General features: G+C 31.8%; 1 protein-coding gene across 2 annotated transcripts in view; it reads right to left on the bottom strand.

Moving 5' to 3' along the window:
* Positions 1–2,666: 2,666 nt before the first annotated feature.
* The window catches only part of LOC125068464, a 66,532-nt gene continuing 46,506 nt past the window's right edge, over positions 2,667–22,692 (bottom strand). Inside the window, exons 3-7 of one of the 2 annotated variants that reach the window (XM_047677596.1) lie at positions 21,073–21,193; positions 9,580–9,770; positions 9,044–9,173; positions 8,023–8,163; positions 2,667–3,673 (exon numbers count right to left, since the gene is read on the bottom strand). In XM_047677596.1, the coding sequence (XP_047533552.1) occupies positions 3,516–3,673; positions 8,023–8,163; positions 9,044–9,173; positions 9,580–9,770; positions 21,073–21,193 (741 nt within the window). In that variant the 3' untranslated portion in view covers positions 2,667–3,515. The remainder of the gene's footprint in view (positions 3,674–8,022; positions 8,164–9,043; positions 9,174–9,579; positions 9,771–21,072; positions 21,194–22,692) is intronic. The other variant, XM_047677597.1, reaches the window with a different exon arrangement.

Here is a 22,692-nt window from a genome sequence, read left to right as displayed (position 1 = left end):
AGGATTTTAATTGAAACGTTTCCCAAATGCACAAACCAAACTGATTAACTTTATTAAATATATATTAAAACGGGGTATCCTTCGTCGTTAACTCAAAATGAGCCCTCATCTAAACCAACGTTACCCCAGTCTTAGTTCTCGCTATTTAAACCCTACGTGCCGTTACTAACGCTAGCGTACATTTCTAAGACTATAGCCTATTACAACCCAACTATCACTAATGTATGATTTAAATATCTTTTAACATTCGATTACGTTCTTTTTTTGAAAGTTATATCTTTTACAATCAAGAATTAACGTTATTTAAAGTTACGACTGATCGTATAAAATTATTATTACACAATATTGCTAATGAAACGTCTGATCAAAATTGAGACTCTCAATTTCTTTTTTCCTTTCATAGTCATCGATCAACAGTGGTGTATTACAGTTATTTAATTTATAACAACTGCTTTTTCGTTATTATTATTGAGAATATATTATAAATAACACATTGTATAATTACTGGAAGCAAAAATGGACTTTGTGGGATTGTTTATTAAAGCTGAAAATCGTTAAATTTTAAGGAAGCTATTTAAGTTCTAAATACTAGTATTGATCATTATATTAATCGATATATCCAATGCGATTTGTTGTAACTATTTAATAAAACGCTTAAAATGAAATCCAAACTACAAAAAGCTTATTAATTAATGAAAAGTTATAGCCGTGTTACTATATAACGCATCGATTTTTCAAAATATACACAAGCTATGTTAAAAGGAACAGTTTTAAGGAGCAGTGCACACACACACACAAGGTGAAATACAAACACATACAGTACACATAATTGACATAGCACGATATAAATCACGCGAGACGGACAGATAATTGCAGACTTATGTATATTCGATCCAAGAGCAAGCGCAACGTGTATAGTAATACCATATTGATCAGTGATTGATGCCATTGAATTTTTATGAAAGTAAATAAAAGCCTTTTAATCACAACTTGGATATGATTTCACCACAATCCCCAATACACGTTAGTACATACAAGCAGGTCTCCTTACGATGTTTTCCTACTTCGCGCAGACACGTGAACACATGAACGCACAAGTCCCAAGTATTGTGCGTGCGTATTACTTGTTCCATTTTTGCCTCTTCTAAAGACATTGCTCTTAGTGGATTTGTATAATTTCTTAATGGCTTTAAATTTTGAAAAAGGAAAAATTATTTTCGAATGATCGATTAATATGATGGAGAACGCACGAAAGCTTTATTGGTGCGGTTTATGTTACTAATAACGTGAACTACATCAATTATAAAAACAATTTTTAAATTATTTATATGGAATTTGCTCATAATTGACGAATGGGACAACATTTGTTCCCTATTATCTTTGGCATTTGTATCATAAAACATTCCGTACGAGAAGTTTTTTGGACCGATTTCGTATATTTCGGAAATCTAAGACAGGCTCCATAGTATGTCGATTCCACGTGAACAAATACAAGTTATATTCGATCTTTATGAATAAATTACAAAAGCATCAATCACAAATCTATCTACAGCGATAATAGTAAGGTAGTGAATACACAGAAAGGCAATGAGCAGTATAGAAAGGGAAAAACGAAGTGAAAATGCACCATTAGAACAAGTCGTCTACGTAATAAATAAAAATATTCCTTGGATTTATTTTAAAATGTTCCACTTTATGCGTATTAAAAATATTTATATATATGAATTTCAAAATATTTCTTTACCTTTACCATATACCATTTTAAAATATCATAGATAACGTTCTGATGGCGCCAAGATTTTAGGAAAAGAAGACATTATTTACATATATATTATATTCTAAGGCGTTCTTGATATGCGTACACGACGTATATAAAAATAAACCCCTCTTTAAATCGTTAACAACATTATAATCCATCTGTTCTAACACTTAATTAATACAATTTATTTTCATTATATTAATTTGTCACAAACATTCGTATTCTCTTTAAAAAATTACACAAAACGTCATTTAACACGTATCAAAATAGTACAATCATTTTTTATATCACTCACAATTATTAGTGTTGTAAATTTGAAAAATAAAAGGTCCAAACATTGCTCCTTGTGAAACACCATACCATGCACTGTACAAATTTGAATCAACGTTATCTTCTTTATTATTAAAATGACAAATCAATATAATACTTTATAGCTACGGCATATTTACGCATCATTGCCTTAAAGTGTCTTAACATCTATTTGCAGCTTTAGATTATTCACTACCATATTGTCAATCGATAATATCGCGAAGCTCTCAACAAGCTGTGCTTCTTAGGCTAATATACACTGGGCTTTTATGTGCGTCAAAATAGCCCACGGTGCTTATACTATTAAATATCTACTTTCTAATATAACCTAAGCTTTATATGATATACGTGAAACAGTCTCCATAGACCTATTTTATAAAATTTAAGCGAACTTTGGATATCGTCATTTATATTAATCGTTTAAAATGAAAAAAATAATAATCACAGTATAAAATCACAATAACAAACGAAAATAACTCATGTTTTGTCTTTTAAAACCTTAATTACTTGATATCTTTTTTACAAAAATATTATACATATACAATATTGCAAAAATAAATAATAAATTACTATTTATTATAGCTAGCAACATTAACAATTCATTTTGAACGGTAAGCAATATTATTCAAAATTACACACGCGCCAGGTTTGCCATTAATAAAGAAAGGTAAAGCGAGTGTCAGCCTTAGTCGCCGTAACGGTGTAAAAAGTTTTATCAAAAGTAAATGCAAGCGTTAGTTCTTGTAAAGTAATGTGTAAAACTAAACCGAGCAGAAACTGCTACATTATCATTTATCAATGGCAACTCTAACACTCAAACGTCTTATATTCTAAAAAGTGATCTCTCTCATTAGTTAGAGCTATCTTTATCATATTTTTCGAAATGCAGACGTTTCCACCTAACTTTATTCATATTCACGTAAAAATGATATATAACTGTTTTGTCTACAACAATTCCAGTGTCTGCATTTTGAAAAAGACGAATTATTGCATTTTTAAAATCGACCAAATGGCGAGCGCAATAGCTAAATTTTACAAACTATAGAATACTCTATCGCTCCAATTCAATATTACAAAATAATCTTTACGTTGCAGTTGATATGTCCATCGTTACCCTTGGGTCAATTGTGTTCGTCACAGTACTCGGACATATGATAGGATCCACCATTCTCTCATTGATTAATTATCGATGCTTGTAGTGTTTCTGTTGCTTTATTAATTCGCAATTATATTTTAGTTAAGCCCCTGTCGTTTCGCCAAACATCAAGCCACTATTTTCAACTCAGTGATAAATATTTGAGTCGTTTCGAGCACAAAAGCAACGTTTTCAAGTTACTGCCATTAGCCAACGAACCTCTTACCGTCACTCAATTCTTAAAATTTACAATCATGATAATAACCCCGAATCAGTGAGATAGAATATTCTAAGGTTCAGTATAGACGAGAATCAGACACGCCTCGGCTTCCCGGGCCCTGGACACTCCGTCGACTTGATGATCGAGGCTGCGTATGACTCCCGCGGTCGCACGGGATCGGATTCCATAAATCCCGGATTCAATATTATATTAGGCACTAATTCTATAACATCCTGCTCCTCGGAGTAATCTATTGTTTGAGTAATTCGAGTAACGAAAGCAAAATGCGTAAAATTGGTTATGGGGTTAAAGAATGGGTAAAAATTTAGTCGGATTAATACGTACCGTCACCATGTGTATATGTGTTTGTTTGTTAGTGTGCAGCCCCGCAGTCCAAGCGTGCGTTCCAAGCGAGTGCGATAGAGAGGGAAGAAGAAAAATTTCGAATGAATAAAATGAATACATACGGCATCAATATCACCTTCGGAAGATATGCAACATGCGGTTAAATTGAAAAATGTGAAACTCACTCTCACTTCGGTTGAGATGAAACGTGTAGCCCAGGACGTCATAGGACAATATAGCTTGGTTACGTTTTATTTTCTATATTGTTATTAGTTAGTGTACAAGTCGATGAGAGGGAGTTTCGATTACATATGTTGTTAAAATCGAATAATTCAATTTAAATAATTTCTTATATGTTAATACTGTAATCTGTATATGAATTTCATCTTTGATTTGATCATAATTTCAAAACTTTAAGCATCGACTACATCTGCGTTGTCACATGCTTCAAAATTTCGAAACGAATAAAAGTTGAAAGCGAAGCAGTTAATCTATCGCTATGCTATTCGGATCTTCATTATTATATGATGAAATTCATACATTTAGTTCTAAAATGCCAAGCAAGTTAAAGAAATAATTATTAATGATGTATATGTGAGTGCTAAAGCTTTTAAATAATTTATTTCATTTCAACTTGTACTTGTCACTTCATTGTTTATATCAAATTCCGTTCTTAGGTAGCAGATATTAACATTTCTCTTTAGGTACTATTTACTCTTTTCAACCATAAAGCGAATAGGTCGCTCTCTTCATAATAACAATTATTCAGATATATTTAGCACTCGTTGAAACTAATTAATTGTTAATTTAATTAGTTTATAGCATACAAGCACAATTTATATATGACTCAAGTCTGAATCGCGATCAAGCCTTTTCTAATATTCGTTACGAATATTGAGTTACGAGTCGTAAGACTGAGCAGTAAGTCATTTCTCGTGTTCACGAACTGCAGTACTATTCTGACAGAACTCACTTAGTATCTCAATCGGGAAATGTTAAATGAATTACCAAATTATTAATATATCCTTTAATTCCAGTCATGGTCGTAAATCATTTCTGACATTTCACGATCGTGTTGTGCAGCGAGATTGAAAGTTGTTCTTAATCTTACAGCATAATCGTCTCGTTACTACTGCCGGTGAGAACGCGAGAAATGATCACGGTTAAAACTAGAGAATCATATTAAATACGTGTAACATAAAATATTATTATTACAAAATGGAATGATACATATATTTAAGAAGGAAATCACATTAATCTGTCTCATTTAATCCTATACACCTTAATACTAAGTATTATCCTATAAAATTGTAAATCTAATTAGAAATATATATTTATTTTAAAAAATTCAATGCATAGAAAGCCTACCAACTAGTCTATATGGTAATTATGCGTACTTAGTAATTATTTGTATCTTTGGTAGTCCTATATATATTGTAAAGTATTATATTTTAGCGTGCTCAAGTAGTAAGTGTTAATTTAGTGTGTGGTCCAAGAATTTGAGTGGTCCTGAAGTCATAAGAATGTGTACGCCAAAAGCTATTTTTTTTTTTTATAATTTCTTTTTCTTTTTAATTCTACTGAATCGAAAAATATCTAAAAAGACGAATACTAAAATGATCATTATGTTTTTACTTTAACGAACAATTTAAGTATTATAATTATTCATTAATAAACCAAACATTCGTTTAAATTTGGAATGTTTAGCTGAACAAAATCCTAAATAAATGCTACTCGATATTTAAAACAATATATCGATAAAATATTTATTTAAAATAAAATCTTTATTACAAGGAATAATAAACATGCATTTTGGCAAGAAATTTTCGTATACTAAAAAGTAAAATCTTAATCCTCCTATTATATACTTCTTGCTTATTTACTACGAAATACATAATTATATTATGGAATTATTGCAAAAATCTTAGAACCTATTATTAGAATATATTATTTGATTAATTAATAAATTAGAAAAAAGCGAATTATTACTTTGCGTACTATCACCATTTAGGCGTTAAGTTTATAACTTAAAAAGCCTAAGACTTATTGATTATAATCTAAAAACCTAACAGGGACCAAAATACTGTTTAAATGTATATTTGATATCATATATGTGCAATTAATATGTCAAATAAACTAATGAATATTTTGGGCTCTTAAAGAGTGACCTTTGTCATTTTAATACGTTTATGGCGCCATTTTAGATTAGGTTAGAATATTCATTTTCCTCAAGTTCGCGTATGTAATACATACAATAATTACAAAAGATTATTTAATCATAGGTATGAATTTCAGTGCAGCGATTCTGTATGTAATTTTAAATGAAACTTTTCTGGCGCATAATTTGTTTATATTTTTTAATGTAGATTTACGACTTATTTTATGCTCATTTAACTGTGATTTTAAACAAAAGAACGTCACCGGTCCTTTATCGTACTATCCTCTGTATTATGAGAGATGTTTTTAATATCTAGTTCATCGAATCCAAGTATAATATTTAATTGACTTTAATCTTGTGTTGGTCCATAAACATTATGTCTAAGAATTGTTACATTTCAAAATAATATTTTTTTAACGTAAATATTTTTTTATTATTATTAACAAATTAATAATTGCGTCTCTATTTCATATAGGTATAATTATAGAAATGAATATCACACATTCGAGATTAAGTTTCGAATTTAATGTAAGCAATATTTATTTTTTAATTTCTGATTATTCCGATTTCAAGTTGATTTTGTAAATCAAAATAATAAAAAAAGTTATTTTTTTCTAGAAGTATCGTTTTAAAAAAAAAAATTATGAAGCTTAGAACAGATGATAAACTGTGTTTTTTTTTTTAATTGAACCTCAATAATATTGTCCCTTGATAGAATTCTATTTAAATCTTACTTGAGAAAGCTGTACTACGACCTAATGTTTATTTACAATTATTATTGCTTTTTGGTATTATATTTAAAACTATTTAATATTAAAAATATAGCATAGCACCTTCATCATTATAGCATAGCAAAGTTGTAATTAAACATTTTTTTGTACCATTTTAATTGCTTTTTTAAAAATCTAATCTACCCCCTCCCCCACTACATGATAAATATAATTCAAATTTTGTAAATAATTGGCACTTGAAAGAATTAATTGAAATTAATTTTTTAATCTATATTTTTAAATTTTAAATAGATTCGTGTGAATATAAATCTAAGTGTTTCATATAAATACTGTTTTTGTAAGCTTGATTGATTCTTATATTTATATCTATAAGGCAACTATATTAGCTTAAGATTTTTAAGGCTTTACTAATATTTTTTGAAGGTAATAAAGTTTTCGTATAGTGGTCGAGTTGTAAGACGTAGTTATTTCGTATGAAATTTATCACATTATTCAATTTATTGTGAGATTGATATTTTATTATACAGTTGAATCCTCTGTTTTCATGAATAATATAGATTACAAGATTATATACATTGTAGATGAAGAGGCACCTAGTTTGAGATTTTTACTTTTTACATGAGCTTAATTTATATGGTAATAGAGTTTAAAATTAATTAATTAAATAATTTTGAGCAGTGTAACGTTTTCAATAAGTTTTTACATATAGTGCCCCATGTACATTTTTGACGTTTCATATTTTCTTTCAATGTAGTATAACAGCTCGATTTTAATATAATATAAATATATATTGAATATAACATAGTAGTATAGTTTGATTGAAACAAACATTAAACTACCCAAAACCAAATAATAGTCCGAAATTTAAAGATATTTTAAAAAAGTTTTTTTACTTATACATACGTCGTGGCTAATTGTGTACAACTTTACAATCACAATAACATATTGATATTCTCATAGCTGAAACGAATGGTCGACTCAAAGATATTCATTTATCACTATTTCCTTGTGATCGGTGTGTTTTTACAATCAGCCATTGATCAACTCAACATCATCATAAGAAGCAATTATACACATTATCGTTGGGCTGAGCCAAGTACGCAAGTTTTAATTAATTCTGTATACTTTAACTCCAAGTTTAGGATAAATCTTTTGATATTTTCACAGCCAGCTCGGTACATGTCAGTGCGATACAGTCGAAGCACATGCTTAAACACTAAATGATCTATAGCTAAGAAAACGTTTTGCAGAAAATCCTAACTCCTTTCAATTCCAGTCTATGCGATCCACACCCGGCTCAATGGAAGAGGAAGTAAAGCCGGGGCAACATAGGCCGGGAAGTCGTGGGCTAGGGATTCTGCTCACCTGACCGGCGCCACTCTCGGCAGAGTACGGCGCACGTGCCCGCCGCGAGCACGGCGAGTGTTCCCATCACTACGCACACCGCGGCCACCCACGTGCGCGTGTCGAATGTTTCGGCACCCTCGAGGAAGTGCTTATATAGCTCTGTGAATATTACAGTGTTAAAAGTTCTTCAAAATCAAAATATACTTTATTCAAGTAGGTGTCAGCAAGCATTTTGAATGTAGTCTGCTATCAGTTAGATATGAAGCAAGAGGTTCAAGTTACTCTTTTTAAAAAAATTACATAGTCTACTAACTATATACAATCAAAGTGTTATAATATGCTCTATGGAAAGATATGCTCGCTTTTTATTATCTATAAAATCTTGAATGGAATATTACGAAAAATCAGAAGAATAAGTAAATTTTGTAATTATCTTTTATTTTTTTAATAAATCGTCTTCAATCTTCAGAAAATGAGCACACATAATATTTGTGTAAGTTTATATTTAAAAAGCATGATATTTTATAGATATGATAATACCCAATTCATAATACGTTTGGATAAAAAAATCGTGCCGTATATATGTTTCTAATTCAATGTTACTATTTGTCGTGTTTGATATGTTCAAAGAATCAAGTGGATTGCGAATCTAAGCGCATTATCGTAACTTGGAGGGTTTCGGTCATCACTAGGCGTACAGCATTTGATCCGAGTTACATAACAGTTTATTTTCTTTATAGAAATATATAGGAACGCAAATGAAGGAAGGGTGAACTAATTTTTGCCATTTGAAAAGAAAATTTGTTCAACCATTTGAAGCGCTTTAATTTTCACTAATTACATATTCAACAATTAAACTAAAATCCAAAAATCTAAATTTGATACGGGATATGTATATTAATGTACTTAATGTTTCACTTTTTGAGTTTATTCTAGCACGGGTAAACACAATTGACGCTTGAAGTAGATTCGTACATATGATCGATCTTTTATAATTTTAATGAAGATAAATCTACAAGAAATATAGTTTCCAACAAACCTGCTTCCTGGTCGCTATAAAGTGTGGTGGCGAGCACCTCCACAGGGGGACCGGGACCCAGAACATTGTTAGCCCATACTCGGAACCAATACGATGCATTTGGTTCCAAATGGTACACGTCGATTTGTCTCTGGAACGTACATTTTTTTAAATTAAATTGGATATAAATATTACGAAAGTGTAAACATCGCAAATTCGGTTCATTATTTGAGTTATGTTAAGTTTGAAGATTACTAGAAGTCTAATGCACAAATATACTTTGTTCGTATAATCCCAACTAACATCATGAACATCAACATCACTTAAAACAAATACAACAATAATTTAAAATCATAAGATACGTAATATTTAAACACGTATTTTTAGGAATACGTAGAGCCCAAGGCGCACGGCATTCTATAACTACGATATACTTACTTTTAAATGTTTATTTACAATCGTAGTATTTACATATTAAAGACACATTTGTTACTTTTGTGTAATTATGCTTACTTAAGTTCTACTTTATTCTATTTACAAACAAATAAAATGATTACCGAGTTTGGGCTGATGTGGTTAGGGCTGATAGGCCGCCATGGTTCTAGGCTATCATTAATGGGTGCTGCTGACCGGTACTGCGCGGTAAAATCCATGATGGGGTGACCACCGTCACCTGCCACGTTCCACAATATTATAGCAAGGATGGTTGAAGCGTGAACTGTCACGTTGACTAGGGGTGGAGGCTCCGCTGTGGATTAATATAGACAATTAAATTATTATATCGAAAAAAAAATAAAAATGTATCTAATTAATGTATCTAAAGAATATTATGTATTTTGACTATATATGTTTGAATCCAGTCCTTATATATTTCATAAAAAAAATATATAATGAAAAATTAAAGCGACGGCAACCCGCGTACTATTAGATTTAATACAGATTTTGTTCTTTATTAATTAATTTACGAAATTAAGTTTATGACTGAAACTTCCTTCATCGAATCTTAATTAAAAGACTAAAATTAATTAGAAAACATTTTATTTCGTAGTGTCTTGAATAGAGAAGAAAATGAGTAATATTTAGTACATATATGGAAACATTTCCATTATTATTAATTCCAATGATGTAAAATAATAGTACGACGAGACATATAACAATTCATAATGGTATACGTGGATAAACGAGTTGATAAGAAATTAAAATTTAATTAAGCATGATGAAGTAAAAACAGGGATTACCTTTGAAGTAATATTTACCAATTTTTTTTTTTATGAAATATTGAAGTTACAAAAACGCAGTTTATTAAACAAGCTGCTATTTTATGTAGTTCACTAAAAGCGCTTTTAAAGAACTTGGTAAAATGAAGTAACATACTTCACCTTTATTACTGGATATAAATATGTATGAGATCTTATCACAGTCCTATGGGGGGATTTTATGTTGGACATGTTCTACTTGTTATTCCGACTTTCACGCTAACAAAGACACAGATTACAGATTGATTTTTAAATAAATTGCTTTACTTATATTTATTTCTTTAACGAGCAATATTAAATAAACCATAGCTAGGTAGTAGATATAATTAACACATAGCAACAAAAGTCTTAAGTTCCTTTAGAGTTTTAGGTTTTCAGGGGCATATTATGTAAGGGGCTTAAAAGAACTAGACTATTTAATATTATCTATATACACATGTTTTTTGACATTCAAATCTATTGACACAGATTTTAGGGCTAGACAAATAATGCAAACGATATTTTCGGATTTTTATGCAAAAAAAAAATCTATATGCAGAATTTCTCGTACATATGAGGGACAAAAAACAATTAGGCCAATGGACACGAACTCTGCATTACCATTTGAATGGGAAAATAGACTCATTGTGTTGCACCACGAATACATATCGGTTTTATAAATGAGGATCATTGAATAGAATTGTTCATATCGTTATTTACCTAAAATTTATATGATCCCGTTTTATAAAATATTCTAAAATAATATCCGAACACCAAGAGTATCATATTTAATTTATTTATATAACTTTTTATATTAACGTATGAATAATAATAAATTTAAATATACCCATACTAATATATAAAATTGAAAATGTTCTTTATTTGAACGCTTTAATATAATGTTCGACTAGGCGGATATTGAGACTAGTGCACTTCGCGAAAATCAGATTGAAATTTTTTTTCTTTGTGTTACATAGTTTATTTATTGAGCTACGACCTTCAGCGGCATTGTGACCATCTAATACGGATGAAACTGCACGAAACTACTAGTAAAAAATAATATCATTAATTAAAACAATGAATTTGTTGAGAAAGGTAACCATGTTAAAGTATAATAATACGTATAAAACTAAAAACTATTCAAATAGTACGCAATACGTAAAAAAACTAAATTTTAAAACATTATGTACTGATAAAACACCATGGATGGAACGTTTTTTCACAGACTTAATGTCTTCAATGGAACTCATTTATCTCGCTTGTCAAGCGACAAAACGTGAACCTTTCTAAGGGGTTCCATGATTGCCTGGGGGTTGACAAGACGTCTATATTAACTCCGAGACTTCCAATATTGCTCATTTCTTCGGATTGGAGTATATTATTAGATATTTATATACATATTCGTTGCTACTTATGTCTTTTCATGAGATATTATAGTACATATAAATATATATATTTATTTATTAGAAATATTAAATTATTTATCATTATATAAGAGATATAAGCGATATAAGCTATAAGTGTGAGGGTAATTTAACGAACGGTCTGTAGTTAGCCGCAATTTCAAATGTCTCATATTTTAACTCTCCACGCATTTGTGAAACCGCATTATTAAAAAAAATGCCACATAATAATAACGTCTCATAAAAATAAATTTTTACACACATAATACACGTTCCTCGCGAACATCGGAGTTGAAAACAAACGTTTTAATTCGAAAAAACCCTTGCTGTCACAGTTTTTCATAGCAAAGTATTTTATTATTGCGTGAAACAACATTTACAGCACAAGCCCCGTCTCTCCTAATTACTCAGCCCCGGATTAACTTTGAATTTCCTTTTCAGGTAAACTTTAGGGGATTTCGATGTTACGTTTAATTTAACGTAACATTTCGTTGATTTCTTACTTACAACTTATTTATTGACAAAAGTCAACTCCTTATGTTAATTTCGATATTGTCACATACGTAGATAAAACTTTAATAGCAATAACATTTTCATTTATTCAGTTAATCTAGCAATAAATGCATGAATATCTTCGTCTACCGAATATAAAAAAAAAAAATACATTACATAATATATAAGCGGATAGATGAGTCTTACAAAAACTTTAATTCCGAGAGTTTAACAACAGTGAGTTATAAGTAAAGTTTAATTTAGGTACCGTACAAGATAAAACTGTTAAACAGGCAAGCTGTCTACAAACTGAAGCACAAGTTTGGAGACTAATATTTTGTTGGTTATTATATATATAATAATTAATCAGATCGAATCTTGAGTGATTAATAGCAGGATGTGACATAAATAAAAGCCAGTTAAATTCGGATAAAACCAGATGGCAACTGGACGGAGAGTTCGATTACCAGCAGATGCAATGGCTGACATTAGTAATTGACATTGTTTTATAATATCTTTATTTATATAATTATAACAAGTCTCTGACTGACTGAATCATCATCGCCGAGTGTAAACTATTAAAGTTAGGGCCTTGAAATTTGGTGAGTAGGATCGTTTTATTGAGTAGACACCCACTAAGGAAGTAAATTGGAAATTCTACCTCTGAAGGGGTGAAATAGGGGTTGAACGTTTATATGGAAGTCAGTCATTTTTTAAGTTAGAAATATGAAACTTTATCTATATATATAATTATGGATATAGAACTTGATTTTTTTATTTATCTGTTTGGATCAGAAATAAAAATAAATGTATTAAATAGCTTATAGGGCACGATAACTTAATAACTTAGAAAATTAATTTTATTCTAGCTTATGACTAAATCGTTTATACAATTAATATAGAATTAATCAAAAATCCTTTTCCAATTCGATATTATAACAATTCCTTGATTACGCATTTGTTTGGATTTGCTTTCGTCGAATGTGTAGTACTGTCATGGTATGGGCATGTTATGCGGAAGAATGAGGACCATCTTGTAAGGAAGGTCTTAAGCATGTGTGTGGATGGATATAGAGGTAGGGGACGAGCAAAGAAACGATGGATGGATTGTGTGAAAGACAATATGGTTAGAAATAATGTTACTTGTGAGATGACGTCCGACAGAGTAGTATGGAAGAAGACATGCTGCGCCGACACTAAGTAAAATTGGGATAAGGGCAGGAGGACGATATCATAAGTACAGTCACCGTATCGAGAGTTTGTGTAAATTTTCATCTCAAAAGGTTTGTCGGAAAACGTTTAAATTTCAATTACAAGATTTTACAATCACTTAGTGACGTACGTTAAATAAAAACTCGTAAAAAAAACATTATTGAATATAACTTTCCTTTATTTAGCTAGAGCATCATTCATCATAAGGGCAGGAGGATGACGATCCAACATTATAGTGCTATTTTTTCAACCTATATAAGCTATATAGACTAAGCAATTATAAATTGTTTTTAAAGTCTATAATATCTATTTACAAAATATCGTAAATAATTTTCTGTTTTATGAAAAATGATTCTTATAATAAAAAGAAACATTCTGTAGTCGGTTTTAAAGTTGTTTAGACATTTAAAACTTTCCTTTCCATTTCCATTTTTGGGCGGGTTAAGTTTTAAGCTTTCAATCAACGATAAATGATTACCGGACGATTTTGAAAGCATTCAACTTTGAAATGTCGAAGGTTCTAGAATTTCAGTTTGAAGTGCTTAGTTCGAATTTTAACCGCAAAACGAGGGAATTGCTATTCAACTTAACTGAAAGGTTTTCATGAAATTAAAGATAAACTCGGTCAGAGTAACATAAAAATTTAGACTCGGTATTTATCTGTGTTTGCTATATTACTACTTATTACTTGGATCTTAATCTATTTCGGCCGCTCTTATAAAGGTTAGTACAAAATATATGTAGGCTTTCCTCTTAAAACTCTTTCTGATACAGATGATGAATAATAAAATACTGGAAAATATAATTCGTCGGATATTATAAGCGGACTGAGAGAGCATGTAAATTTATTAACTTTACTTTATTAACTTTTCTAATGACAAAATAATCAACAACAAAATTATATATATTAAATGTATACGTACATACATTTATAATACGTTTTATTTGTCATTTAATGATAATATATTTTTGATATACAACGACTCCTAAACAAAGTATAACGATTATGTCGAAGGATTTATACAACGTTACGTAAGTCGGTAGACGTTTTCTGTAGCAGCTTTTAAAGCCCGAGCTACGACTTTAAGACACCTTCATAGAGGGAGGCTATGTTGCTATATCTAGAGCAGGTCGTTTTAAAACGAAAAATTCAATATATATGCGTATACTAGTGTTATTACAATATATTCTGTGACCTGTGACTGAGTCCAGTTATACATCGAATGGAAATATTTTAGACATTTATATTTTTCCTTTGATTACTTTTTACTTGATTGAGTTTCGCGGAAGCCCGTCTGGGTAAGTACTTATGAGGTATTTTACTGCCAAGCAGCAGTACTTCGTATTTTTGTTTTCCGGCTTAAAGGAATGTAATAGTTGGCAAAAATAAACTATTGTAAAATAAATTTAAACGAAAAATTATAACATTGAATGTAAGCTGACATAATAGTTTAGAGGAATTGATCATAATGCTAATATAATCGGAAATTCTTCGCCACTTCAAAGTCATATCGTATATTTTTTAATGGGCCTGTTAGGACGCTTTTTCTCATCTTGACATAAGAAAGAAATGAAAAAAAAAACACAAGGACATGTATGATATAGAAAAAAAAGATACTATACTTTAATCGCACTACATCTATTGTCAGAAATTTCAACGTTCTCTAAATATAGAACACGTTTAAACGTCAAGCATGTCGTTACGGTAAGCTGAGCACTTATTTCTTTTAAGGAAACGGATGTCAAAACGCGGAGGAATGTAATACGTTTCTGAGTTTCTTTCGCCGGTTCTTCTCAGGTCCGAGGTGCTAAATTCCGAACCGGTGGTAGATTTTTGACAATCAATAAGCAAGTGTAAACATTTTTATTATATTATTATTATATTGAATAAAGATTTTTGACTTTAACTTTGACGTTGTATAGTTCTTCCTTAATTACCTTATACATAACGACACCATCGAAATACTTTACTTGGTGGTAGGGCTTTGTGCAAGCCCGTCTGGGTAGGTACCACCCACTCATCAGATATTCGACTGCCAACTAACAGTACTCTGTATTGTTTTGTTCCGGTTAGAAGCGTGAGTGAGCTAGTGTAATCACAGGCACAAGGGACATAACATCTTTGTTCTCAAGGTTGGTGGCGCATAGGTGATGTAAGGAATGGTTAATATTTCTTACAGCACCCTTGTCTATGGGCGGTGGTGACCACTTACCATCAGGTGGTCCATATGCTCGTCCGCCAACCAATGCCGTAAAAAAATAACATGAAAAATCTAGTTACATTTTCAACTTCTGTACCAAAAAATGTTTCATTACGGTTTTTTCTCGTCGTCGCTGCCAATGAGGTTAATAGGCTCAGCGCTAAGCGTCTCAAATAATGTCCTAAGCAAAGGTTTTCTTTTAATAATATTCACAGTTGTACGTGGCTCTATATAAACGAATATAAAGAGATAATAGTAGACCATATGTTAGAACTTGTTACTGTTTTCTTGTTTATGATACAACTACGGCTATAGAGCCGAGATGGCCCAGTGGTTAGAACGCGTGCTTCTTAACCGATGATTGTGAGTTCAAGCCCAGGCAAGCACCACTGAATTTTCATGTGCTTAATTTGTGTTTATAATTCATCTTGTGCACGGCGGAGAAGGAAAACATCACGAGGAAACCTGCAAGTGTCTAATTTCAACGACATTCTGCCACATTGGAGCAGCGTGGTGGAATATGCTCCAAACCTTGTCCTCAAAGGGAGCGGTGGCCTTAGCCCAGCAGTTGGAATTTTACAGGCTGTTAATGATACAACTACGATATATTTGTAGTAATACCTTAAACAAGGCGCGGCTGTACTTCCCAAAAGCGTTGACCTCCTTATCACGAAAATCGCAAACGCCATTTTGAATACAAAAAAACGAAAGAGAACCTACTTCTTATTTTACCACTAAACAGCACTACTTAGTCATATTGTGTTCTGATTTCAAGGGTGCGTGAGCCACTGTAAATACAGATACAAGTGAGATTACTTCTTATTTCTAAAGGTTCGCGGCGCGTTGGTTATGTAAGACATGGTTAATATTCTAAAACAAAAAGTTTTTACCCAACCAAATGTTAGAAAGTAAAATTGGCTGTCGATACTACGGTGTTTTTAGGAATAGCATTGGATTCTAAACTTCAGTGCTGTCCTCATTTATCGTCTCTGCCAGGAAGACTCAGCTCGGCTCAGCGGTTGGAAATGTTAGACAACTAACTGATATTGATACCGCTCGTCTAGTATATTTTAGTTATTTATGTAATATTATCTCATACGGCACTTTGGAGAAACGCTACGAGAGCAGTTTATTAAAAACTTGCAGCTTGAGTTTTCATTCGAAAATGATTCGAAAGTGCTCGTAAAAGCCTACTCGAACAAAGTATATTTTTAAATATGATAAAAATAAACATTTAATAGTAATCAGTCAACGGCGTCGCAGTTAATCTTAAACATTCCTACATTCATTTTTATACATAAGATGACGACCTCCGTAGTCGAATAGTGTGTACACTGGTTTTCATGGGTACGCCACTCCGAGGTCCCGGGTTCGATTGCCGGCCGAGTCGATGTAGAAAAACTTCATTAGTTTTCTATGTTGTCTTGGGTCTGGGTTTTTATGGTACCGTCGTTACTTCTGATTTTCCATAACACAAGTACTTTAGCTACTTACATTGGGATCAGAGTAATGTATGTGATGTTGTCCAATATTTATTATTATTATTATTTAGATGTAGCATAGTGAAAAATCTAAGTCGTAGACCGAACGCTGAATTCGTCCGTGCAAACAGTCAGGCGGCGGCTACTGTCTAGACGGTTTATTAAATATCGACGTTTAAACTAACTATAACCGCATTTCGTTGGAGTATTTAACGCACCTAGTTGGTTCGATTTAGTAATGTCCAATTCTCCGGACAATACCCGAACTTTGACTAGGAATGCTATAACTATGCGCCCCTTATGTAATCCTCGTAATCGTACCTCGGATTCATTGAAAATCATTGTTATGGTTGTCAAACCTAACTTTAACTTAGTGAATTTTCATTTTGGACGTCACGTAACTTTAAATGCATTTCATTTTTGAATTTAGGGTTATTTTTTTATAATCAGACTTTTTGTGTGTGACAGTGAAGTTCATACTACCCGAAAATTACATCCAAAAAAATGTAATTATCAGTTGCTTGCTTTCAAAGTGACGAAGGAATTAACTAACGAAATTAATTTTAAATTAGCTTGTCACACGTTTAATCAACTGCACGTAAAAAGCGACATCAAATAACGATTCAAAGTCATGTCAATATAAAATGAACAGATATAAATCAAAATGTACCTTTTGAAATACATGACGTTTAGGTAATACGTAGTACGGCACTGAGGATGCAACGAGTGGACAATAATGACGGTCATTAGGCGGCCTTGTGAGTCGTGTGACGCGTCTTCAGGTACAATATAGGAAGTAGAGTGACGATGGATTTCTAGTAAGTATGGATTTTTCCACTGTAAAGCAGCTATTTGGAATGATCTTTAAACTTGACCTTGCGAAGAAATATTTTGTTTCAAATCTGGAATCACCGGTGGAATAAAGCTACTCTATCTCAATCGGTAGGTGTCATAAGGATTTATGTGTTAAACGCATCAGATGATGCTATGAATAGTCTGTAGAGAAATGAACACACTATTAAAAGGATAGTTGCCGTTAGGCAGGCGACCGACTGTAAAAATCTGCCAAATTATGCTTACACTGTACCGAGGCCAAATAGACGGGAAATGGACAATCGAATGATAAGTTGTGCCAAATTATAGCAAAATATTATTTTGCGTGTATTGTAAATAACTTAACTTAGTATAACGAAACTTAGTATTCGTCAAACCTAAAATCATTATTGCGCGACAGAACTGGAACATAGAACATTGTGTTAATTGTAATCGATATTTTCATATTTCATGAGAATAAAAAAAATGCTGTTTATGGCAAAACAACTGCGTAAGACTGCGATCTGAGACGTCACTAGATTGAATCTTACTATTTATACTTAACGAAATATTTAAATGTCCTATTCAACTCGTAAAATATATCTACAGTAATTTATTTGAGCTGAATTGTCATCGAGCAAGAAACAGCTATGAGTACAAGTATGTGTAAATTATAAAACAAGGAAATTGCTACAATAGCGTTACTTTATATATGATGTAAACCTTAGTTTAACTAAGGCTTTAGTGATTCAGCTTTGCGTGTAGGACTGTCCCGTGTAAACAGAGTATCATGGAGTCACCGTAATGGATCCAATTTAACAGATTGTCCCTGGTATCACGATGGGATTACTGTAGCGCGCTGAATACCACTAAATTGTTTTGTATGAATTGATTTTCCACACGGGGTTATTAAGCGTGTAATGGTCGTTATGTAAATGGCAGCTGGAGGAAAATAATAATTATATATAAACATTACACGCTGTAGAGTAGTATTAATTCGTATACATACGGTATTGTGTTTTCATATACATATATCTATTATATATTGTACTAGTTGTCACCTGCGGCTTCGCTCGCGTTTTAGGAGTTGGTCTTTAATTAAGATTAATGTTAGGTATGAAAACGTAGCCTATGTCTTTTCTTGAGGTTTAAGCCTTCTTCATAAATTGAACTTTCATCAAATTCGTTTCAGTGGTTTGGCCGTGAAATCGTAACATAGATAGACAGACGGAGTTACTTTCGCATTTATAATATTAATATAGATATACATTTTTCTAATTAGTAATATATATATATATATATATATTAGTATATTTTATTAAATAAAGTCCCGCCAAACCTCTTTCTGAACGCGATAACGATAACTACTACTGAACTAAACACTAATACAGTAAAAAATACTGATCGGATATTCATAAGGTTTTTACTTCTACGAGCAAAGCTAGAGCGGATTTATGTACTTATATAAGTTAATGTTTCTTTATATGTCTATATCCCGGACGTTTTATTTATCATTTTGAGTTGAAACTTTGTTTAATTGCTGAGTTTACACGAGTGTGAGTGTAGGCTTCGAGACTTACTCATATATTTCCTTTGCAAACTCGACATCTCATTTATTTAAAATAATATTTTTTAAAACCACTTAGATCGATTTCATAAAATCGTCAACGATTTTTTCATGATACAATAAAAATGGCTCATGCCGCCATTGACGTTCCTGCTCCTATTCAGCTCACTAGAATTAGTCATTATGATGGCTAAGGCACTGATTCTTTAGAAAAAGGGACAGGCCTTAATGTAAACCGCTACATGAGTTGTCAAACTGACGATCATATGAGAGAGTTCATGTTAACTATCGGCGTAGCAGTGGAACATGCTGAAGCGATCAATCGGCGTAAAATCTTCATTAATTCAATGCTTTTTTTGTTACTGAATAGGTAGGCGGACGAACAAATGGACCATCTGATGGTAAGTGGTCACCACCGCCCATAGACAAGGGCGGTATATAATAAATATTGACCATTGAAATAAAACTAGTTTACCGTGGTCACGGGCAGACACGAACACTGCAAAGTGCTCGAAACGTCGGGATGTTAAAATAATTAATATACGCGATTAAATCCGTTAAAAACTAGTTTTATTTCAATGTGTAATAATCGCGAAAATCTAAGACAACAAAATATTGACCATTCCTTAAATCGCCAACGCGCCACCAACCTTGGGAACTAAGATGTTATGGCCCTTGGCGAAATAATATCTGATGAGTGGGTGGTATATACCCAGATGGACTTGCATAAAGCCCTACCACTTAGTGAATAATTCTAATTTATATGACGGTGATGATGTCTTCTTACATGTATATCTTGTGCCAGTAATTACACCAAATTAAACCTTTAAACCATAACACTATAATTGAGGAGTTTATGGTACATATCCAGAATAACTCACCACTGGACGACCTACCCGCCTACAAAAATGTCACCGCCTGTGTGTGTGTGTGTATGTCGCCTACTAAAGTGTTAGACAAAGCATACTTAAATAATAATATAAAGAATAATAACACGAAAATCGTCTAGATAATGGCTACTACATCACGTACGTACAATACGTTCAGACGCATCTGGACAAGATTGCTCCCGTTAGACGACCTTTATTTAATCTTTTGATTTATTGCCTGAATTCTAGACTTTTCAGTGCTTCGCGATGATATCTTTCGGATCATATTTTAGTCATCTCGGTAATATGATTATTTCAACATCATGAAATTAAAATTTATATGAATTTTATGCAATAAAGTGTTAAATATTATTCGATTTATTTTAACTACTTTTTCATAGGTATATATTATTGTTAATTATTTTTCTACGATTCTGAACCTAGTCTGAAGATAGTTTAGAAAATAACATATTTTAGGCTTAAAACATACAAAACATTTTTAAGAACTATAAAAACTGGATATCATATTTCACATTTTGAATAATTTTACGAGTGAACGTGCTTTGTTAAGAAAGTTGTGTCTTATAACAATAAGTTAAAACTTTTACTTAAAAATTCTAATCACGTTCTTAATTAGACAATTTTGATGAACTTTGAACCATCTTATTTACCTGGAAAAACGCACATGTCTCATAGTTCAAAACAAAATCTAAAGAAAAAACAATTATGGATATTATTAATAAAGTAATCACTATCATAGATAAATCATCAACGAACCATACTCACTTCTGACTGTTAGATTGACTCTATCCACGTACGCGGTTTCATTTTCCACGCCGCACTCGTATAGGCCTTCGTCATCGAGGCCAACCTTTTTAAGGAGCAGGCTACCGTCACCCTGGAACAAAAGAACGTTGATAACTTAAGAAGTAGGTAAAGTACAAAGGGATGTGGTCAATAGGAGAGCCAGTTTTATGTATTTATGACATCAGATGAAGGAAGTTCGTATATTTTGTTTAAATTATATTAATAATACAAATGTGAAAAGCCGCTTGCAACAACCTGTTTAATATATGTATATGGTATGATATTGTAAATAAAGTGCAGTTAATATATTCCAGAAGAAAACGTGAATTGAATAAATTTCAACCCAGACGAGCATCACTATTTTTTATTCAGTAGTTAAATTTTTGTTTTTAATTTAAATCGTGCACCTGTAGTACATACTTCAATAATTCAGACGATATACCTTTAGACGATTCACAGTTTAGGATTTTTTTTTAAATGTGGTTTTGAACGACGACTAAGCTGTTATCGGATCTTTGGAAGTAAAAGTAAAGTGGATATAAATTTTGTACTATAAATAATTACATATTAAGCAAGCAATGTTAGTAGAGCACACTATAGCCCCATATATATATAATAAAAAAAATATATTCCATGCGATTTGTTAATTACTCATTAACAAATCGCATGGAATATGTAAATAAGGTTTGTTTATTTTTATTACTTCTTAGATTGGGATAGACTATACGTATGAACTGTAGGTTTTTTTTTTATGATTTCGGTAGGCGGACGAGCTAATGGGCCACCTGCTGGTAAGTTGTCACCACCGGCCATAGACAATGGCGTTGTGAGAAATATTAACCATTCCTTACATCACCAATGCGCGACCAACCTTGGGAACTAAGATGTTACGTCGCTTGTGCCTGTAATTACACTGGCTCACTCACCCTTAAAACCGGAACATAACTATACTGAGTACTGCTGTTTGGCGGTAGAATATCTGATGAGTGGGTGCTAACCTAACCAGACGGGCTTGCACAAAGCCCTACCACCATGTAAAAGGTATAGGATATTGATTTTTACGTATTTTTTATCCAATATGTAACAATTTATATATATACGTAGTCTACGTATATACGTAGAACAATGTTTTAGAAATAACTATCTGATATAGATTTGGATATTTGACCTAAAAAGCGAAGTGGAAGTGACATAATTCAGTCAATAGTTTCGGCTTTACGTGTAACAATATTGTAGAACGGAGTATTAGTCGTTGTGTTATTTAATGTCACAGATCTAACCGAAGTGCCTACATAGGGTAGCGCCTCGTAGTAACCTTCGTTTTGCGCGTTAACCCAGATATGTATATCAAATTGTTATTACCTACATGTTTTTAATTCTTAATAAAAAAAACACACACACAATTATACAGATAATTATTTATTCATGACATTTAAATTATTATAATGACTGAGCTTGATATTGTAATCAAATTTTGTGTGTTTACTCTATATATTTACTTTTAACAAATATATATATATATATATATATATATATATATATATATATATATATATATATTTTAATTAATTTGCAAATTTATAGCAAAAT

Source organism: Vanessa atalanta, chromosome 13, assembly GCF_905147765.1.
Source record: "Vanessa atalanta chromosome 13, ilVanAtal1.2, whole genome shotgun sequence".
In the NCBI taxonomy this organism is placed as follows: domain Eukaryota; kingdom Metazoa; phylum Arthropoda; class Insecta; order Lepidoptera; family Nymphalidae; genus Vanessa; species Vanessa atalanta.
This window is presented reverse-complemented; position numbering and strand designations above follow the sequence as displayed.